Source organism: Aotus nancymaae, unplaced genomic scaffold (assembly GCF_030222135.1).
Source record: "Aotus nancymaae isolate 86718 unplaced genomic scaffold, 86718_ANA_hifiasm-v0.15.2.pri h1tg000064l_1, whole genome shotgun sequence".
Taxonomy (NCBI): domain Eukaryota; kingdom Metazoa; phylum Chordata; class Mammalia; order Primates; family Aotidae; genus Aotus; species Aotus nancymaae.
In genome coordinates this window covers 15,398,310-15,420,326 of record NW_026988479.1, presented here as the reverse complement: position 1 = coordinate 15,420,326, position 22,017 = coordinate 15,398,310, and the positions used below count along the sequence as shown (strand labels likewise).

At 38.3% G+C, this 22,017-nt stretch overlaps 1 protein-coding gene across 13 annotated transcripts in view; it reads right to left on the bottom strand.

The window, feature by feature from the left end:
- The window catches only part of ANKHD1 (ankyrin repeat and KH domain containing 1), a 138,399-nt gene that overhangs the window by 101,808 nt on the left and 14,574 nt on the right, over positions 1 to 22,017 (bottom strand). For 12 of the 13 annotated variants that reach the window (XR_001110185.3, XM_012469354.2, XM_012469531.2 and 9 more), the window contains exons 2-5: positions 7,017 to 7,170; positions 2,685 to 2,841; positions 1,051 to 1,198; positions 180 to 327 (exon numbers count right to left, since the gene is read on the bottom strand). Coding sequence is in view for 12 of the 13 variants with exons in the window: in XM_012469354.2 (XP_012324777.2) it covers positions 180 to 327; positions 1,051 to 1,198; positions 2,685 to 2,841; positions 7,017 to 7,170 (607 nt within the window). In the remaining variant the exon portion in view is untranslated. The remainder of the gene's footprint in view (positions 1 to 179; positions 328 to 1,050; positions 1,199 to 2,684; positions 2,842 to 7,016; positions 7,171 to 22,017) is intronic. The other variant, XM_012469414.2, reaches the window with a different exon arrangement.

Genomic DNA, 22,017 nt, shown 5'->3' with positions numbered 1-22,017 from the left:
TGTTTTAAGGACTTTTGAGGATATCAGATTAATTTGTATTTTACTCAAAGATTCCACAGAAGGGCTAAGATTTTTCTGTAGGTTTACACTGGTTTTTCTCAGAAATCTAATTTTTCTCTCAGGTAACAATTAATTATGTCAATTTTTTTCTCCCAACTAAGACATCATTTTCTACATACCTGTTGCAGACTGGGAGTTGACATCGGCATCATGAAGAAGTAATAATTTCACAATATCTAAGTAACCTCCACTGGAAGCTGCCATCAGGGGAGTTATGTCTCCTTTATTCCCTCTATCTTCAACATTAGCATGCATAGCAAGCAATACCTTTAAAACACATATACACACAAAGAAATTGTAAATTCTTACTATACAATAGTATTTCTAGAGAATATGCTGAATCTATGAAGATATTCTTCTAGAATAGGGGTGACGAAAAATCAATAATGACCTTTTGAAAAAATATACCAATTTTCACTGCTCAACATGCCTGGTTACGTGCTATATTTTACAATATCATTACATGTTAATCTTAAAGTAGGCAATCATATTAGCCATCCTACTATAAAATGTGATTGCTCTTGTCAAAGTATGTTATGCTTGAGGTTATCTAGAGCTAAAGAACAGCAAAACTATACTCACAAGACAGAAACTGGTAAAAACATGGTTAATTTCCAGTACTGCTCTAACACAGAAGAAAAAAAAAATTAAAAGAATTGGGGTAACCTGAATGTGATAAAAATAATGACTACTTTCCATTATAGTTGTATATTATTTCTAAGGACAAATTTAAAATTATTATTTCCATTTGTTTCTTATTAGGATTAGCTTTGAGTAAGTGGCAGAAAAATGAACCATTCTCAGTTGCATGTACAGGCAACAAAATAAACCATGTAACCATTTCTACTTTACCTACTGCCAAAAAGGGAAGTGAGGTGGGGGAAGAGAAGACTCTGACCTCTAATTATAATCTATCTTATAAGTGACAAAAATAAATAAAACATCAAAACCATTCCACAATTTTAATCACTAAAGATTATTTCTGCTTACTTGTGCTAATTCATAATACCCTGCTGAACAAGCCAAACACAGCAGGCTTTCTCCTTCTTCTGTATGTTCATTTACACTTCTGCCTTCATCTAGCAATTTACGAACAGCATTAACATCCCCATCGGAACAAGCTTCTGCTAGACTGCGACTGGAAACAAAATCATTCAACAATTAACCAAAACAAAAAGACTCAGGGGTCCTATGATAAATTATATTAAATATAAAGAGTTACTCACACACAGAAAAATGTTAATATAGTAAGAGATAAAATTATACGAACATATTATTTGCTGAGTATCTTTTCTGCAACTTCAATTATTCATGTTTATCAACCAAGCCAGAAAGCCAGTGAGTGAATCTGAAACCAGCTATCATTTTTATCTTTTAAAATCTCCTAACATAACAAATTTTAAATGAAGTTTTTTAAAGCATTAGACCAAGCATGTTCAACTCATGGCCTAGGACAGCTTTGAAAGCAGCCCAACACAAATTCATAAACTTTCTTAAAACATTATAAAATTCTTTTGCAATTTTTTTCTTTTTGTTCATCAGCTATCATTAGTGTTTGTATTTTGTTTTGTTTTGTTTTGAGACAGTCTCACTCCGTCTCTGAGGCAGGAATGCAGTGGTGCAATCTTGGCTCACTGCAACCTCCACCTCCCAAGTTCAAGGGATTCTTGTGTCTTAGTCTCCTGAGTAGCTGGGATTACAGGTGTGTGCCACCGCACCTGGCTAATTTTTATATTTTTAGTAGAGATGAGTTTTCGCCATGTTGGCCAGGCTGGTCTCGAACTCCTGGTCTCAAGTGATCCTTCCACCTTGGCCTCCCAAAGTGCTTGGTTACAGAAATGGGCCACCATGCCTGGCTTTTAGTGTTTGTATTTTATGTATGGCCCAAGACAATTATTCTTCCAATGTAGCCCAGGGAAACCAAAAAATTGGACACCCCTGTATTAGATACACAAGTTTTTAAACTCTACTTCTATAATGATTCCCAAAGACATGTTGGGATATAATCCTATAGCTGAAATTTTTATTTAGTAATAGTGAAGGTGAAAACCTCTTTTACCACAGAATGACTAACTAGACAACTGAGTCTCAAACATTAATGTGCATACGATTTACTCATATTTTTTGTTAAAATGCAGATTCTGATTCAGCGGATCTGGAGTAGGGCCCGAGATTCTGCATATCTCATAAGGTCTGAGGTGATGCTGATACTGATAGCCCATGGACCATATTTGAGTAGTAAGCAACTAGCCTACTGCATTAGTAACTCATTTCATGTATCAGTATTCAAGCAGTCACAGAAGTCAGTTTAGAGTTTACTATAACCACCTTTGGAATAAGTAACTTCCTTATAACTGAAAACCAGATCTTATTCAGTTTGGATTTCTCATAGACTCTAGTGTTATACATTCCACAGAATGCTAAATGAATAAAAGCTGAATGAAGAAACAATAATATCCACTTTTATAGCTACATAATATACATTTATGTATCCACTTAAAATATAATATCCATTCAGCTAAAGTGTATAAGCTCCACCAAAAAATATATTTAACCAAAACTGGCTACTTCCCTAAAATCTACTCAAGAAAACGTTTAACACCCAAAAGTCATTAAACACATACGTGTCCACTTGTCCTGCATTGTGGCTGTTTTCTATTTTCATCCGTGTCAGTGCAGCAGCAGCTTCATCCAGTGCACAACTAACTGAGGATGTCAGTCTCCGGAGTACCTCAGGATCTGCAAAAGCTTTACCATCAGCAGTTGACAATTTGCCAATCCCTTCAGTGTGCATCAATCAATCAGGTAGTGCAGGACAAAAAAAAAGTATAAAAGTGCAAATTGTAATTATATTTCTAAACACTAGTATCTAGGGAAAAGAAATGGTACAGAATCCATAGGTTAAGTTAACAAAAGAAGATAAGGTTGAGCATTTCAATTCTGCCACTAATATCAAAGGCCATGGCATAACCACCTATGTTTCAGTCTTTCTACCTTTATAATGCACATAATATTAATTTATCCTTTACCTTACTCAACATATAACTTCATATGATGCTAACTGTATCAAATAAATGAGATTTCTTTCAAAATACACAGTCACACCATAAGCGCTCTAGTATAGGATATCTGTCTATACTATTTTCAGTAGTATTTTCAGAAGGGAGATAGTCTGTAATATTATAACAAACAATTCAATTCAATTGTTTCTTCCTTTGGTCAAATACCCACTGACAACCATCTTCTGGGACAACATTTTAAATTAAATTCATTCTTACAAATAAAATTAGAATTTAAAAATTATATATACAACATCCAATGAATTTATATCATTTACAAAGAGCTGCCAACACAATTTACTAATAACAAAATGAATGCAAATTTAAATGGTGAGGTATTTTTCATTTATGAAATTGACAAAACAACGTCTGAAGTGTGAGGTCCTCTCAAAAATTGTTGATAGGAATAAATACAAACACAAACTTGAAAAACTAATTTAACAATAGTTGTCAAAATTTTATTTCACTTATTTATTTTCTGAGACAGTCTTGCTCTGTCACTCAGACTAGACTACAGTGGCAAAATCTCAGCTCACTGCAACCTTCACCTCCCAGATTCAAGCAATTCTCTTGCCTCAGCTTCCTGAGTAGCTGGGATTAAAGGTATGCGCCACCATGCCCAGTTAATTTTTGTATTTTTTTTTTTAGTAAAGATGAGTTTTCACCATGTTGGCCAGGCTGGTCTCAAACTCCTGACCTCAAGTGATCCACCTGCCTCAGCCTCCCAAAGTTCTGGGATTATAGGCATGGGCCACCATGCCCAGCTGGTTACCAAAATTTTAAATGCAAATATATTCTTACCCATTGATACCACTTTCTAAAAATCTGTCCTAAAGAGATACTTGCACAAGTAAGAAAAGTTACAGATATATAAGCCTATAAACTATAGCATTATTTGTGATATTAAAAAACTGGATATAAGCTAAAATTGGTAAAATTAATTACGGTACATCCAAGTAACAGACTATTATTGTACCCTTTAATAAAAAAAGAAAGATCAACATAAACTGTCATGGAAGGATGCCCACAAATTATGTGGGAAAAAAAGTTGTATTTTGTGTATTATGATCCTACTTCATTTTTAACAATCATGTATATTCAAACATGCAGATGTATTTATATTACCACAAGGGGAAAAGTCCAGCAGTATATGTAAACCTTGACAGACAGTGGGAAGGTTTTATAATCTACTTACTATATTTAACATTGCTTTAGCTATTTTATAATACATATTACATTTATAATTTAGAAAAGAATTTTTTAAAGTTCTTGATATGGCCTAATTCTTAATTTTCTCTAAAAATTTCAAAGAACCTTAAAGAAAAAAATATTTTCAACTTTATTTTGTTTAAATTAAAATAGTGTCAAGAACTATCTTCCTAGGCTGGTTGCAATGGCTCATGCCTATAAATCATAGTTTTCATCTTCAATATGAAATACAGTCATGCACTGCATAACAATGTTTGGGTTAAAGACAGACTGTATGTACAATGATGGTCCCCAAAGATGATAATGGAGCTGAAAAATTCCTATCACATAGTGATGCCCTGCCATCATAGCACATGGGTTTGTGGTAATGCCAGTGTAAACAAACCTACCGTACTGCCAGTTGCATAAAGTGTGGGACGTACAATTATGTACAGTGTCATGTATAGTAGTTGATAATAAACAACTGTTACTGATTTATGCACTTACTATATACATAATACTACACAAAAAAACAACAGAAATACATACTTTTTATCATTATTTTAGAATGTACTTCTGCTTATTAAAATAAAAAAAGAGTAGTTGGTCATGGTGGCTCATGCCTGTAATCCCAGCACCTTAGGAAGCCGAGGCGGAAGGATCATGAGATCAGAAGTTCGAGACCAGCCTGGCCAACATAGTAAAACCCCATCTCTACTAAAAATACAAAAAATTAGCCAGGCATGGTGGCAGGCGCCTGTAATCCTAGCTACTTGGGAGGCAAAGGCAGGAGAAGAGCTTGAACCTAGGAGGCGGAGGTTGCAGAGAGCCGAGACTGTACCACTGCATACCAGACTGGGTGATAGTGCGAGACTCCATCTCAAAAAAAAAAAGTTTAAAAAGTTAACTATAAAACTTACCTGTTAGCAACTACATTACAAAATAAAAATGTGGGAGATAAATTTAATGAATTTATGACTTCTTTATCTGTACTGATTTAGGGAGCTGCATGTTAATTACTTGACTTGATTTTAAATAGCTAATTTTTTTTTTTTTTGAGACAAAGTCTTGCACTGTCACCCAAGCCAGAGCACAATGATGCAATCTCAGCTCAGGCAAGTCCTTCAGGAGGTATTCCAGGGCCAGGTGCAGTGACTCACACCTCTAATCCCAGCACTTTGGGAGGCTAAGGTGGGTGGATTGCCTGAAGCCAGGAGTTTGAGACCAGCCTGGCCAACATGGTGAAATCCCGTCTCTACTACAAATGCAAAATTTAGCCCGGCATGGTGGGGCACGCCTGTAGTCCCAGCTACTCAGGAGGTTGAGGCAGGAGAATTGCTTGAACCCAGTAGTCAGAGGTTGCACTCCAGCCTGGGTGACAGAGCAAGACTCTGTCTCAAAAAAAATTAGCTATTTAAAATCAAGTTACGCATAGATTAAAGTGAATACACAAGTAATCACATGCAGCTCCCCAAATCAGTACAGATAAAGAGTCATAAATTGATTATTTTATTTTATTTATTTTATTTTGAGATGGAGTCTTGCTCAGTAGCCCAGGCTGGAGTGCAGCGGCGCGATCTTAGCTCACTTCAACCTCCACCTCTCAGGTCCCAGTTCAAGCAATTCTCTTGCCTCAGCCTCCCGAGTAACTGGGATTACAGGTACGCCACCATGCCCAGCTAATTTTTGTATTTTTAGTACAGACAGGGTTTCACCATGTTAATCAGGCTCGTTTTCAACTCCTGACCTTGTGATCCACCTGCCTCAGCATTCCAAAATGGTGGGATTACAGGCGTGAGCCACCGCGGCCAACCAACACATTTTAATTTTATAATGTAATTACTAACAGGTAAGTTTTCCTTGATACCTAGCTAATTATCGTTTGTGTTGTTTTTTTTTTTTTTTGAGATAGAGTCTCGCTCTGTTGCTCAGGATGGAGTGCAATGGTGTGCTCTTGGTTCACTGCAACCTCCACCTCCCAGGTTCAAGCAGTTCCCCAGCCTCAGCCTCCTGAGTAGCTGGGACTACAAGGACATGCTGCCACACCTGGCTAATTTTTTGTATTTTAGTAGAGACAGGGTTTCACCATGTTGCCCAGGTTGGTCTCGAACTCTGGAGCTCAGGCAATCCGCCTGCCTCAGCCTTCCAAAGTGCTGGGATTACAGGCGTGAGCCACTGTACCCAGCTGCTGATTATCTTAATACCTTAAAAATATAATAGTTGAACCCAGAAATCCAAAATGTGAACATTTTCTTTGGGAAATAAAAAGTAAAATAAATTTTAGAGATTTTAAATTTTGTATAATGTTATAGAATTTTGGGATAACCCCATGTAACTCTGTAAAGAGATCTAGACTTGACCGGGCGCGGTGGCTCACGCCTGTAATCCCAGCACTTTGAGAGGCTGAGGCAGGTGATCAGGAGGTCAGGAGTTTGAGACCAGCCTGGCCAATATGGTGAAACCGCATCTTTACTAAAAATATAAAAATTAGACAGACATGGTGGTGCATGCCTGTAGTCCCAGTTACTCAGGAGGCTGAGGCAGAAGAATCGCTTGAATCCAGGAGGGGGAGGTTGTAGTGAGCTGAGATCATGCCATTGCACTCCATCCTGGACAACAGAGTGAGGCTGCGTCTCAAAAAAAAAACAAAAAACCCAATAGATCTAGACTTTTAAAGAGGCGAAAAAGAGAAAACAAAAAGTAAAGTACCTGCTGCTTCTAGCAATGCTTCTAGCCGTGCCTGTGTCTCTGGATCCACAGTGCGTAAGTCTGCTCCTTCTGCAGTACTTGATAAGAATATCTCTGATGTTGTTTTAAGCACTGGGTTATCCAGATCTTCTTGGTCCAAAATAAATGATTCAACCTGTTAATGAAATAAAGATGCAATATCCATCAAACTGATATCAATATGATTAGAATAACTATAATTTAAGGTAATATGACTTTTTAATTGGAACTTAAATATAAGCAGAAAGATTATGGGAGTATGGTAATGGACTTTGAAGGACACTGTGACAGTCTTGTTTACCTTCAGACATGACTGCAGGCATAACACAGATACACTAAAGTTTCCTCAAAAGCACTGTATCTTCTGTGACTAATACAGAGCATGTGTGTATTTTCTGTGACTAATACAGAGCATGAAAAGCAGTATTTAGGCAGTCATAGTGGCCCATGCCTGTGATCCTAGCACTCTGGGAGGCCCAGATAGGCAGACTGCTTGAGCTAAGGAGTTGGAGACCAGCCTGAGCAACCAGGCGAAATCCCGTCTCTATTTAAAAAAAAAAAAAAAAATTAATACTGAAAAAAGAAAAGCAGGGGCTGGGCACAGTGGCTCATGCCTGTAATCCTAGCACTTTGGGAGGCCAACGCGGGGATTTACCTGAGGTCAGGAGTTCGAGACCATCCTGGCTAACATGGTAAAACCTAATCTCTACTAAAAAGACAAAACTTAGCTGGGTGTGGTAGCAGGTGCCTATAATCCCAGCTACTCCAGAGGCTGAGGCAGGAGAATCACTTGAACCCAGGAGAAGATGGAGGTTGCAGTGAGACAAGATCGTGCCACTGCACTACAGCCTGGGCAACAGAGCAAAAACTCCATCTCAAAAATAAAAAAACATTTACTTTTTATTGATACAAGTACATGAACATAACCCTGAGAAAAATCTACATAGACTAGATAGAAAAAAAAATTGATAGCATAGATAGGATATTAGGAGAAAGTTTTCCTTTTTTCTAAATAATTTATTCAATTCTGACTCTGAAATAAGGGAAAATAAGAACTAACCCACTGACAAATACCTGGAGTCCTCTAGACAGGAACACTCCATGAGGTTAGAAACTCTAGTTTGTTTACGGTGCTATACTTTGGGCCTACAAATTCCTGGCACATAGTATGAACTTAATACATACTTGTTGAATGAATGGTATAAGCAAAAATCAACTTCCAAAAATAAACAAGTAACCCTCCAATTTCAAATCAAATTAATTCAAAATGAATTTTCTTAAATAAAATATATACAACCCTTCTGGGAAGCAATTTGGAAATGTGTATCAAAATACCTTAAAAAGCTCATTAACAAATTATTGGAAAGCCAGACAAAAATTAATGTGCAAGTTTGTTCACTGCAGCATTAACTGAAATTCCAAAAATGAGGAAAAATTAACTACAATACAGAATTTGGTAAATACAAGTTGTACATTTACATGATGGACTACTATGCAGTCATCATTAAAAACAGTTTTTGTGACCACTGGCTCAGCTGTGAGAAAAAATAAAAAAATTTTTAAAAATGTTTTTGAAGCATATTTAATGGCATATGAGAATATTCATAAAATTAAGTGAAATGCACAAGACTCAAAACAGTATGATTCTTATTTTACTAAAAATATATGTGTATATATGTAAATATGAACATGAGTACTCATGAGTAATATGTATATTATTTACATATTACATAAAAGGACCACAGTATCTGGACTACATTATTTGGCATATCTAGCTAGTTGGTCATCAGTTTTCACTGGACACCAAATAAATATATACTAATAAAGATAGTAAAGTTAAAATAATTTACATTTATTTTATTATCTAATGATGTACTATAATTTTACAAAATGAATCTTTAACTTCAGACCTAAAAGAAGCTGTACTGTAACACAACTTCTTTAACATGTAACTACAGACAAAGATGCCATTCTAGATCCAATGGATAAATGCAGGCAACCAGTTGTCAAATGACCTTGAAAGGCAACTGCTCATACAACAGCTTAATGCAAGGCCAAGAAATTAGGAGACAGTTGCAGAATACATACCTGCCAGTTGGGAGGAGAGGTAAAAACATCATTCCAGTAATGGTATTTAGATATTACCATTCCTATTTTATAAATATGATACATTTCATGCAACATTTTAAAAAGCCAAGTTAAGGATTTCCAGTAGTCTCTAATTCATTTATCCTATATTTACTAAAGGCACACTTAAAAAATTTACATATATATATTATATATATATAATGGAGGTTGCACTCCATTATATATATATATATATATATATATATATATATATAATATATATATCACTATGATAATACAAAAATGTGGTAGAAGAAATAAGAAAGACTCCAACAACTATTACAAAAGGCCCCAAAGAGAAATAAATGATATAACCTTATGCACTAATGAGGGACAAATCACTTCCAGCCCTAGTAATCTGTGAAGACTTTGCATAAGAAGCTGCATTTGAACTAGGCTTTGAAGGATGCACAGAATTGCAACAGGTGGTCAGACACAGGCAGAGGTGGGAAGTATATTTCAGATAGAGGGAGAAAATAAAAAATTGGCTTGGAGGCTGAGTGTGGTGGCTCATGCCTATAATCCTCCACTTTGGGAAGCCAAGGCAGACAGATCACTTGAGGTCAGGAGTTCGAGACTAGCTTGGCCAACGTGGTGAAACCCTGTCACTACTAAAAATACAAAATTAGCCAGGTATGGTGGAATATGATTGTAATTCCAGCTATTTGGGAGGCTAAGGCACAAGAATTGCTTGAATCCAGGAGGCAGAGGTTGCAGTGAACTGAGATTGCATCACTACACTCCAGCCTGGGTGACACAGTGAGACTGCTTCCAAAAAAATTGGGGAGTGGGGGTGGGCCTTGGAGATGAATGGTCCACTCAAAAAAATTAAGGTATGAGCCAAGCACAGTGGCTCATGCCTATAAACCTAGCACTTTGGGAGGCCAAGGTGGGGAGATCATTTGAGGCCAGGAGATCAAGACCAGCCTGGGAACCTAGTGAGACCTTATCTCTATAAAAAAATTTTAAAATTAGCCTAGCATCATGGCATAAAACTAGTCTCAGCTACTCAGGAGGCTGAGGTAGGAGGATCACTTGAGCCCAGGAGTTCAAGGTTACACTGAGCTATAATTGTACCACTGCACTCCACCTGGATGACACAGCAAGACACTGTCTCAAAGAAAAAAAGATTTAATACAAGGTCCTTCTGCATTGCTGGTGGAAATATAGTGGCACAGTCACTGTGAAAACAGTTTGACAGTTCTTCAAAAGTTAAACATAGAATTACCATATGACCCAATAATTTTACTTCTTAGGTATATACCTAGGAGAATTAAAAATATACATGTTCATACAAAAACTTTAACACAAATGTTCATACTGCAATCTTTGTAACTGCCAAAAAGTAGAAACAACCCAAATATCCATCAGTAAATGAATGGATAAACAAAATGTGATATATATCCATGCAATTGGATATAATGCAGCCATCAAACAGAGTAAGTAGATGAACCTTGAAAACATCATTTTTAGTGAAAGAAGGCAGACATGAAAGTTCCCATTATATGATCCCATTTATATGAAATGTCCAGCATAGGCAAAGCCATAAAGACAATAGGTTGCCTAGGGAGTGAAGAAGGGAAGAACTGGAGTTACTGTAAATGAGTCTGAAAGTTTCTTTTTGGATTGATGAAAATGTTCTGGCATTAGATAGTAGTGATTGCTACACAACCTTAATAGATTTGAGTGGACCATGTAAAAGGTGACAGATTGTTCATTGCCTGACTGATCTCCACCAGTAGAAAGAGAAAGAACCAGTAGCAATGACCTCCTGGGTGTCAATAATGTTAATATCACATATATAAGATGGCACATTCCTAAGTGCTTGGGAAGAATCAATTTCAGAGGAAAAATACAAAATGGTGATGTGTCCCTTGCTTCAGAGGCTTATAACTCCTCTTTGAAAAATACAATGCATAAGACAATTTACTGCATTAATTCTATGTCTTACAGTAGATGTAAACTCAAGTTTCAATTAGGCAACAAGACATAATGGAGAGAATATTACAATGGAGATCAGGAGAATTAGGTTCAAGTACCAGTTCTATCAGGCATTGTGTGTAAATTCAGACATAATACTCAACCTTTCTGACATTCAATTTCTTCCTCAATAAACAAAGACACTCTCTGCCCTGCCTACCTTATCATGCTATTGAATTCACGAGGTAATGAAGGTAAAAGCATTTTGAAACAATAAACCACCATATAATTTCTAGAACATGATTCTAGAAATTACAATTCTTTTGTCCTGTCCCTCACCACAGTATCTATTTTCTCTACCTTTTCAAAGTGGAAGAATGGTACTGAGAATCTAACATGATGCATTTTATCAGTGTTCACTTGAACTTTTGAGTGTGGTTTTAGGCATTTTATATCTAAGATCTGACCCACATGGTCAAATTTTAAATATATGCAATTCTTGTAGGGAAAAAAAAAAAACAGAATGAGTTATAGTTAATACAAAACCACACAGATAAATGATATGAATACATTTGTGTCAATCAGATTTCCCAAAATGCACTACTGCTTCCTTTGTCCTACCCTCTCTATAACTTTATAAATGTCTGTCTCACTATGGAATCAATAAAACGACAAAATATCCCATTATGCCTATTATTTTGGAAATATTTGAGAGATTACTTTTGGCAGTTCACAAATATCTTACCTAATAACTCTGCTGAAATATATTCTTACAATTCAGATTTCATTAGCCTTACTTCAAAATATAGCTGGCTGGGTGCATGTGGCCCATGCCTGTAATCCCAACACTTTGGGAGACTGAGGGAGGAGGACTGCTTGTGCCCAGGAGTTCAAGATCAGCCTGGGCAACATAGTGAGCCCTTGTCTCTACCAAAAATAATTTTTAAAAATTAGGCAGGCATGGTGGCTGTGTGCCTGTGGTCCCAGCTACTCAGGAAACTGAGGTGAGAGGATCGCCTGAGCCCAGGAGGTTGAGGCTGCTGTAAGCCGTGATCAGGTCATTGCTTGCACTTCAACTTGGGCCCTGGGCGACAGAGTGAGACTCTGTCAAAGAAAAAAAGAAAAAAAAAAGATGGCAACCATTTATAGCTACATGGAGATGTATTAAATATGATAAATTCTATATACATTCTGTATACTTAATATAAATGGTTTGGTGACAGTACAGAAACCAGGTCTATATATAACAGATAAGCCCAAAATAATAGTATATCTAATGAAATTAGTCTTCAAATGCAAATGAATATAAAAGTCTTATAGTTTCTTACATATAGCTAAAACATCACAGCAATGTTCTTATTGCCTAATGATATTGTTACATAGCTCATCTCTATTCAGTAGCTACGTTCAGCAGCAAATAAAACATCCACCTATCGTAGTATGATTTTTTTACCAAAGGCAAGAAAGTTTCTTTTAAGTCCTAAACACTGAAGAATCTTTTTTCCTACTTGCTGATTGGGTACAAAAATAAAGGGTGGAAGAAAAATAGTAGTCAGGAATATGGCCCATCAAAAACTACCTGTTTTTCCCTTACATCTCCTGAAATATTAAAGGCAAAAACCTTTGTCTTCCTCCTCAAAAGGTTATTTTTCCTTTCGACCTAAAAAAAAAAGAAGTGTGGGAGTGTGGTTTTTAGTTTCAACTAAAACAAACAAGAGTGAGGAGTGAGGAGAAGGGGAACAAGCATTTTGTCTCATTTTTATTCCATTTTGATATTTCAGAAATGAACCACTGGATGGCAACAGTTACCAAGGGAGATTACCACAGACTCAGCTATTATCACCACAGACTCAGCTATTATCACCAGAGTGAAGTCAGTCACTATGGTCAAAGTCTAATTTGAAAAATCATTTATTAATCCAGCTATGATTTAACCAAAACTCACTTCCACATTTTTTTTTTTTTTTCAGACGGAGTTTCGCTCTTGTTACCCAGGCTGGAGTGCAATGGCGCGATCTCGGCTCACTGCAACCTCCGCCTCCTGGCTTCAGGCAATTCTCCTGCCTCAGCCTCCGGAGTAGTTGGGATTACAGGCACGCGCCATCGTGCCCAGCTAATTTTTTGTATTTTTAGTAGAGACGGGGTTTCACCATGTTGACCAGGATGGTTTCGATCTCTTGACCTCGTGATCCACCCGCCTCGGCCTCCCAAAGTGCTGGGATTACAGGTGTGAGCCACCGCGCCCGGCCACTTCCACTTTAAATCAATTTCTAAGTAGCGCTATAATTAAAACTTTCAATAACAGTAATATGCTTTAAATCTTATACTGTAATAATAAAATAATAAAGTCTATTATATTGGTCAACAACTAAATGTTAACTTCTTTCAGACTGTATTTCTAGAAATAGCAATTGCTAGCTAACAGAAAAAAATGTTATTAATAGTAAAAAATAATATTCTATCATAAAACATGTCCATTACATATTTTTGTTTATGTATTCTATGGTCATGCAATGCAGGGAAGAAAAAAACAACACCCAAGCTCTTTTTTTTTTTCATTTTAAAAAATTTATTAATTTTGATTCAAGCTCTTACATATAAATGAAAAATACATTGTTTTCCACAGAGCCCTTGGAATTGGATTAGAAAATTTTCATTTTAACACGTTAAATAAATTTGTATTTTAAGTTAGAGAGTCAAATGTTAGCAACCACAAATTTCATTTCAGGTATCCTTTAAGAATATTCTAGGCCAGGTGTGGTAGCTCACGCCTGTAATCCCTGCACTTCGGGAGGCTGAGACAAATGGGTCACCTGAGGTCAGAAGTTCGAGACCAGCCTGGCCAACATGGTGAAACCTCATCTTTACTAAAGATACAAAAAAATTTGCCAGACTTAGTGGCACCTGCCTGTAGTCCCCTAGCTACTCAGGAGGCTGACGAACGAGAATCACTTGAACCCAGGCAGCAGAGGTTGAGTGAGCCTACATTGTACCACTGCACTCCAACCTGGGCAACAGAACAAGATTCCATGTCAATAAAAATAAAAATAAAAATAATATTCTAGTCTGTCTGGTTAATTTAAAAAACAAAACAAAGAATTATCACTCTCATGAATTTCAACTGCAGCTATGAGAAAGTTCAAGGAAGACTAAACCTTTATTTCACACCATCTCTCCTCACCAACCTTCAAAAATGAAGCTCCCAGCTGGGTCAGTGGCTCACACCTTAGCATTTGGGGAGGCTGAGGCCTGGGCAACATGGCAAACCCTGTCTCTACCAAAAACACAAAAAGTAGATGGGCGTGGGAGTGTGTGCCTGTAGTCCCAGATACTTGGGGGTCTGAGGCAGGAGGATCCCTGGAGCCTGGGAGGCGGAAGTTGCAGTGAGCCAAGATCATGCCACTGTACTCCAGCCTGGGCAGCAGAGCGAGACTCTGTCTCCAAAAAAATAAATAAATAAAATAAAAAATGAAGCTCCTTTAAGAAATTCAGATTGATCATTTAAAACAGGAAAATAAAACATTTTAAACATCCAAAATACACATTTTTAAAACATGTACTCGCTAGTCCTCTTTTTCTTTCTTATGTATATTTGAATAGGCCAACGAGTCTTATCCTTCCCCCACCCAATGTGGGCTACTTTAAGTCAGGATCAGCACCATTTTGGAATGCTTATTGTTGATCTCCACTCATAACACCAAAAAGGATGAGCCAGTGTTCCAAGAGGTATTACTGAAGGACATAACAATTCCTTTTTGCAAAATACACAGTACTCCAAAATTCCAGAAGTAGCAACCACCATAACCATGCCTTAAGATCCACTCAAAGGAAGAAAGTAATACTGTTGTAATTTAGGACCAAATAATGACAAATTTGGAAGTGAGTTTTTTTTTACAAAAAGAGCTAATATACTCAGCAACAAAATCTTGAAATACTGGAATAAAAAGGCTACATTCACTAACATAAAAGCTTTTCAAGGCTCCTTCTACAAGGAAAACTTTATTCCCAATCTCAGATTCACAATCCCTCCTTCTCAAAAAAACATAAAAGAGGCCAGAGGCAGGGGCTCATGCCTGTAATCCCAGCACTTAGCGAGGCTAAGGTGGGTAGATTGCTTGAGCACAGGAGTTAGAAACCAGCCTGGGCAACAGGGTAAAACCCTGTCTCTACAAAAAATACAAAAATTGATGGACATGATGGTACACACCTATAGTCCCAGATACCTGGGAGGCTGAGGTGGCAGGATCACTTGAGCTGGAGAAGGTGGAGGCTGCATGAGCCATGATCACGCCACGGCACTCCAGCCTGAGCAAAAGTGCAAGACCTTGTCTTAATAAAAAATATTAACAATTTTAAAAAATCATATATTGGGTTTTCTGAAATTGGTTAGCTTCACGTAGACCAAGAAAGGACCATCATGCGTTTCCTAATTCTAAGTTAAAGCTGAAGAAAATTATCCCCACTTTGCACAAACACAAAAACTTCATTTTCAAACTATAGCTTTAATGCAGAGTCTATTATCTTTTGAAGTCTGTAACTGAAAACAGGAGAAGGAAAAATCTTTTTAAAAATCTGCTATAAGCTGGGCATGGTGGCTCACGCCTGTAATCCCAGCACTTTGGGAGGCCAAGGCAGGTGGATCATAAGGTCAGGATATCTAGACCATCCTGGCCAACACGGTGAAACCCCCATCTCTACCAGAAATACAAAAATTAGCCGGGCATGGTGGCGCATGCCTGTAATCCCAGCTACTTGGGAGGCTGAGGCAGGAGAATCATTTCAACCAGGGAGTTGGAGGCTGCAGTGAGCTAAGATGGCACCACTGCACTCCAGCCTGGCGACAGAGGGAAATTCCGTCTCAAAAAAAATCTACTGTTTAGTGCCTTTAAAAACATAAAAGGCTACCATTAATAAAATGTCTCATATGTATCAGTCTTTTCCATGTATCATTTTATTCAACTGCCTTAACTACTTAATGTTAACTGACTTGCTCAAGATTACGTAACCATGTGAGGCTCTGAAGCCATGTGTTTCAGACAACAAAGCTTACACCCTTTTCACTACACCACCTGGATGAAGTGAATTTTCTAAACAACAGAGTATAACTAAAACAAATACTAATCAGTGTAGTGAACAGAAAATCTGCAGCTGTCCTAACAATCATATTGTCAGAAAATAACTTTGGAATTTAAATTAAATGTAACAGATTATCAAGCCCAGTAACTCTAATGTCAGTTCAATTATGTCACTCCTTTGGCCAAAATCCTTCCCACTCCTTAGGTAAAAGATCCAAATTTCTTGGTAAGGCATACATAGTTATTTAGAATTTGGCTTTGTCTATCTTTCCAACTATATTCTTGCTGCATTCTATTTGGCTTTTATATTCTAGCCATACCAAATTGCTGTGGTTCTTTGAACGTATCATCTCTACAAAAAATAAAATTAAAAATTAAAAATAGCCAGACATACTAGCATGCACTGGTGGTAGTCAGAGCTACTTGAGAGGCTGGGGCGGAAGGATCACTTGAACCCAGGAGTTCAAGGCTACAGTGAACCAAGATTGAGCCACTACATTCCAGCCTGGATGACAGAACAAGATCTTGTCTTGTCTTGATGAGTGTGCGTGTGTATATACAGATGTGTGTATGTGTGTGATACATCTCTCTCTATATATATATATGTGTGTGTGTGTGTATATATATATATATATATATATATTTTAAAAAGCTATTATTATTCTAGATGCCAAAGTATATATACCAGGGTATATAATAGTTTGACATATTCAAAGAAGTACAGCAATTTGGAATGGCTAGAACATAAAAAGCAAATAGAGTATAAGGATATAGTTGGAAAGCTAGATAAAGCCAAATCCTAAATAACTATGTCTGCCATACCAAGGAATTTGGATCCTTCACCTAAGAAATGGGAAGGATTTTGGCCAAAGGAGAGACAAAAGGGCAAGAAAGCATGGGAAACAGCACCAAAGAAAAGAGGACGCCAAATGTGCTTTATAATAAAGCCACTCATGATAGTTAACCAACTCCTGTGAGAAGCCCTAATGACTCAGTCACCTCTTATTAGGCCCAACCTCCTAACACTGTTGCACTAGGAACTAAGTTTCCAACACATGAACTTTGGGGGACACATTCAATTCATAGTAGGGTCCAAGGGGAAATGATTAGTTCAGTTTTAGAATTAATGAGGCTGAGATGTTTATGGAATATACATAGAGTAGGTATTAATAGTTGGGAAGGTCTCTCAAACGAAATGTAATAGAAGTGAGAGGGATCACACCCGTAATCCCAGTACTTTGGGAGGCTGAGGCAGGTGGATCACAAGGTCAGGAGATCAAGATCATCCTGGCCAACATGGTGAAACCCTGTCTCTACTAAAAATACAAAAATTAGCCGGGCATGGTGGCTTGCGCCTGTAGTCCCAGGTACTCAGGAAACTGAGGCAGGAGAATTGCTTGAATCCAGGAGGCAGAGGTTGCAGTGAGCCAAGATTACAAGAACATAAGGAGCAGTTGTGGTTTTGCTTCAAAATAAGCACAAGAACAATCTTATGCTGATGGACTATGCATTCTTCCTTTTTAAATTATTGCTCCTTTAAACCTGTCACTTAGAGCCCATCAATCTCCTGAAGTTAAGACACTCAAATATTAACCTTTAGAGTAATCATCCAAAACTAACACAGGGCAATGATCCACACATTGAATCTGGTATCCTGCATTGTCACAGAACCATGAGAAAATTAAATGAAGTGATGCAATTAAAGTGCACAATGCCTAGACCACTCAAATACAATTTATCAATATCTAAAAGGAGTTCAGAAGGACAAATATAATTTGAATAAGTAGGCTGGGCATGGTGGCTCATGCTTGTAATCCCAGCACTTTGGAAGGCCAAGGCAGGAGGATCACTTAAGGCCAGGAGTTCCAGATCAGCCTAGGTATTGAGACCTCACCTGTACCAAAAAATTTTTAAAAATTAGCTGAGTGTGGCAGCAGATGCCTGTAGTCACAGCTGCAGGGGTCGGGGGTGGAAGAGGAGGTTTGAGGTGAAAGGATTGCTTGAATCCAGGAGGTTGAGTTTGCAGTGAGCCATGATCGCGCCACTGCACTCCAGCCTAGATAAAAGAGCGAGACCCTGTCTCAAAAAATAAGTTACCTTGTGTTTTCATTTCCAGAAATGTTCATATTCCTGAAAAGACTGATGTTTTTAAGGGAAGAGAACATATTTTTTCATCTTTGGAGTTCCAAAGCCTAGCACAGAGCTTGACCAACAGTAGGCTCTAAATAAATAATTGTGAATAAATAAATCCATTCTAGGCCAGGCACAGTGGCTCACGCCTATAATTCCAGCACTTTGAGAGGCACAGGTGGGCAGATCACCTGAGGTCAGGAGTTCGAGACCAGCCTTACCAACATGGTGAAATCCCGTCTCTACTAAAAAATACAAAATATTAGCTGGGCATGGTGGTGGGCACCTGAAATCCCAGCTACGCGGGAGGCTGAGGCATGAGAAATTGCTTGAACCTGGGAGGCAGAGGTTGCAGTGGGCCAAGATCGTACCACTGCACTCCACCTGGGTGACAAGAGCAAAACTTTATCTCAAATAAATAAATCCACTCTAAAATACCATTCAGAATTCTTAAACTACCAAGGAATCTAACCTTTAAAGGACATAATTCTATTATGCAAAATGTGAGTTCATGAAGAAGTCCTACCCCAAATTAACCAGAATTTTCTTCTGTAGAGAATGAGTGAATAATTTCAACAGATCAGCAACAAGGAGATAATACACAATAGTCCCTATGATACTATATCATCATATTATTCTAAATTCTGTTGAGGGGTTGGTAAATAGGTCAAATCCATGATTTTAAGTATAGCCTCAAATACTAAACTAAAAGAAAATAAACTTTTCTTTTCTTTCTTTTTTTTTTTTTTTTGAGACAGGGTCTCCCTCCATTGCCAGTCTAGAGTCCAGTGGCACAATCTCAGCTCACCGCAACCTCCGCCTCCCAGGTTCAAGTGATTCTCCTGTCTCACCCTCTCGAATAGCTGGATTACAGGTGTCCACCACCACGCCCAGCTAATTTTTGCATTTTTAGTCAAGACAGTGTTTCACCATGTTGGCCAGGACAGTCTGGATCTCCTGACCTTGTTATCTGTCTGCCTTGGCCTCCCAAAGTCCTGAGATTACAGGCGTGAGCCACTGTGCCTGGCCAAGAAAAGAAACTTTTCATTGCTAACCTGTCAGTTAAGTCCCAAGTAAAACAGGTACCAAAATATAATACAGACTCTCATTGTTTCTCGAGTCAAAATAATTAGTAACCTAACAAAACTAGAAGCATTAGAGCAAGTGATAAGACTGTGATAATACTGGCTTGGGAGTCAAATTGTACATTACTTAAACACTGAATTTACACCTCCTTAAACAAGTGTTACAAGATGCAAAAACTCGGCTGGGCACAGTGGCTCACACCTGTAATCCCAGCACTTTGGGAGGCTGAGGTGGGCAGATCACCTGAGGTCAGGAGTTCAAGACCTGCCTGGCTAACATGGCGAAACCTCGTCTCTACTAAAAATAGAAAACTTAGCTGAGTATGGTGGCTGACACCTGTAATCCCAGCTACTTGGGAGGCTGAGGCAGGAGAATCACTTGAACCCGGGAGGCGGAGGTTGCAGTGGGCCAAGATTGCACCATTCCACTCCAGCCTGGGTGACAAAAGCAAAATTGCGTCTCAGAAAAAAAAAAAAGATTAAAAACTCTAATTACCATGTTTTATATTTTATTCCAAATATCCATTTGTTTATTGCCCTGGAAAAAGAAATTCTGTCCATATTATTCTTGGAGACTAGTCCACTCAGATGACTACTACCCAAACCAACCATCTCCTTCTTCTTGGTTTTATCTCTTCTCAAACATATACCCAGGCTTTGCAAGACAGGGGATGCATGGGGGGAAAAAAAAAGAAAAACAAACACTGATACCACAACTTGCTCTCCTAGCAGTCTGGCAAAACACAGGTTTAAATTACATGAATTCCTCCCATATAGAGAGTGACAGAAATTTCAAGAGCTAGAATGTTTCGGCATGGGGGAGGAGGGGTTGAATCATTTATTACCACAAATTCTGTATCATATTAAAAACCTCCTATTATACCTCTCCTAAAGACCACATCAACAGAACAAAAATATAATCAATAACCCAGAATAACCAAAACAACCATGAAAAATAACAAAGTCAGAAGACTTACACTTTCCCATTTCAAAACTTAACTTCAAAAAGCTATAGTAATCAAGACAGTGTGTAACTGGCATAGGGAGATATATAGATCAATGAATAGACTAGACAGTTCAGAAATAAACCCTCACATGTCATCTACTGATTTTTGAAAAGGGTGCCAAGACAATTCAATGGGTAAAGAAATAGTCTTTTCAACAAATTATGCTGAAAAATCTATACAAGTCTCAGAAGAAAACAGGCATAAATCATAAATCTTTGTAATCTTGGATTACCCAATGGTTTCTCAGACATGACAACACAAGCACAAGCAAAAAAAAACCAAAGATAATATAAGGCCAGGCACGGTGGCTCACGCCTGTAATCCTAGCACTTTGGGAGGCCAAGGTGGGCGAATCACAAGGTCAAGAGATCAAGACCATCCTGGCCAACATGGTGAAACCCTGTCTCTATTAAAAATACAAAAATTAGCCAGGCATGGTGGCACGTGACTGTAGTCCCAGCTACTCGGGAGGCTCAGGTAGGAAGATCACCTGAACCCGGGAGGCGGAGCTTGCAGTGAGTTGAGATTGCACCACTGTGCTCCAGCCTGGCGACAGATCAAGACTACATCTCCAAAGTAAATAAATAAATAAATAAATAGGGCATCATCAAAATTTTAAAACTTTAAATGACACAATCAAGAAAGTGAAGACAAGACTGGGTGCGGTGGCTCATGCTTGTAATCCCAGCACTTTGAGAGGCCAAGGCAAGAGGACTGCTTGAGGCCAGGAGCTTGAGACCAGCCTGGGCAACATGGTGAGACCTTGTCTGTACAAAAAGTAAAAAATTAGCTAGGCATGGTGGTATCCACCTGTAGCCCCAGCTATTTGGAAGGCTTGGGGTAGAACTGCTTGAGCCTGAAAGGTTGAGAGACTACAGCAAGCCATGATGGCACCACTGTACTCCAGCCTGGCCAACAGAGGGAGACCCCGTCTTAAAAAAAAAAAAAAAAAAAAAAAGAGAGAAGACAGGCAGGAGGATCACTTGAGCATAGGAGGCTCATGCCTGTAATCCCAGCACTTTGGGAGGCTGAGGTAGGTGGATCAAGAGGTCAAGAGATCGAGATCATCCTGGCCAACACAGTGAAACCCTGCCTCTACTAAAAAATACAAAAATTAGCTGTGTGTAGTGGCAGGAACCTGTAGTCCCAGCTACTCAGGAGGCTGAGGCAGGAGAATCGCCTGAATCCGGGAGGTGGAGCTTGCAGTGAGCCGAGATTGCGCCACTGCACTCCAGCCTGAAGACAGAGCAAGACTTCATCTCAAAAAAAAAAAAGGAGCAAATTTGAAGGACTAACACTTCCTAATTTCAAAACTTACTACAAGGCTACAGTAATCAAGATGATGGTAGCAAAGGGACAGACATAGAGACCAATGGAATAGATCAGAGAGTCAAGAAAGTAAACCCACCTACATATAGTCAAGTGATTTTTGACAAGGGTGCCAAGACCATTCAATGGGAAAATAATGGTCTTTAACAAATGGTGCCAAAAAACTGGATATCCACAAGCAAAGCATGAAATTGGACCTCCACCTTATACCACATACAAAAATTAACTCAAAATGTATCAAAGGCGGCTGGGCGCGGTGGCTCAGGCCTGTAATCCCAGCACCTTCGGAGGCAGAGGCAGGCGGATCACT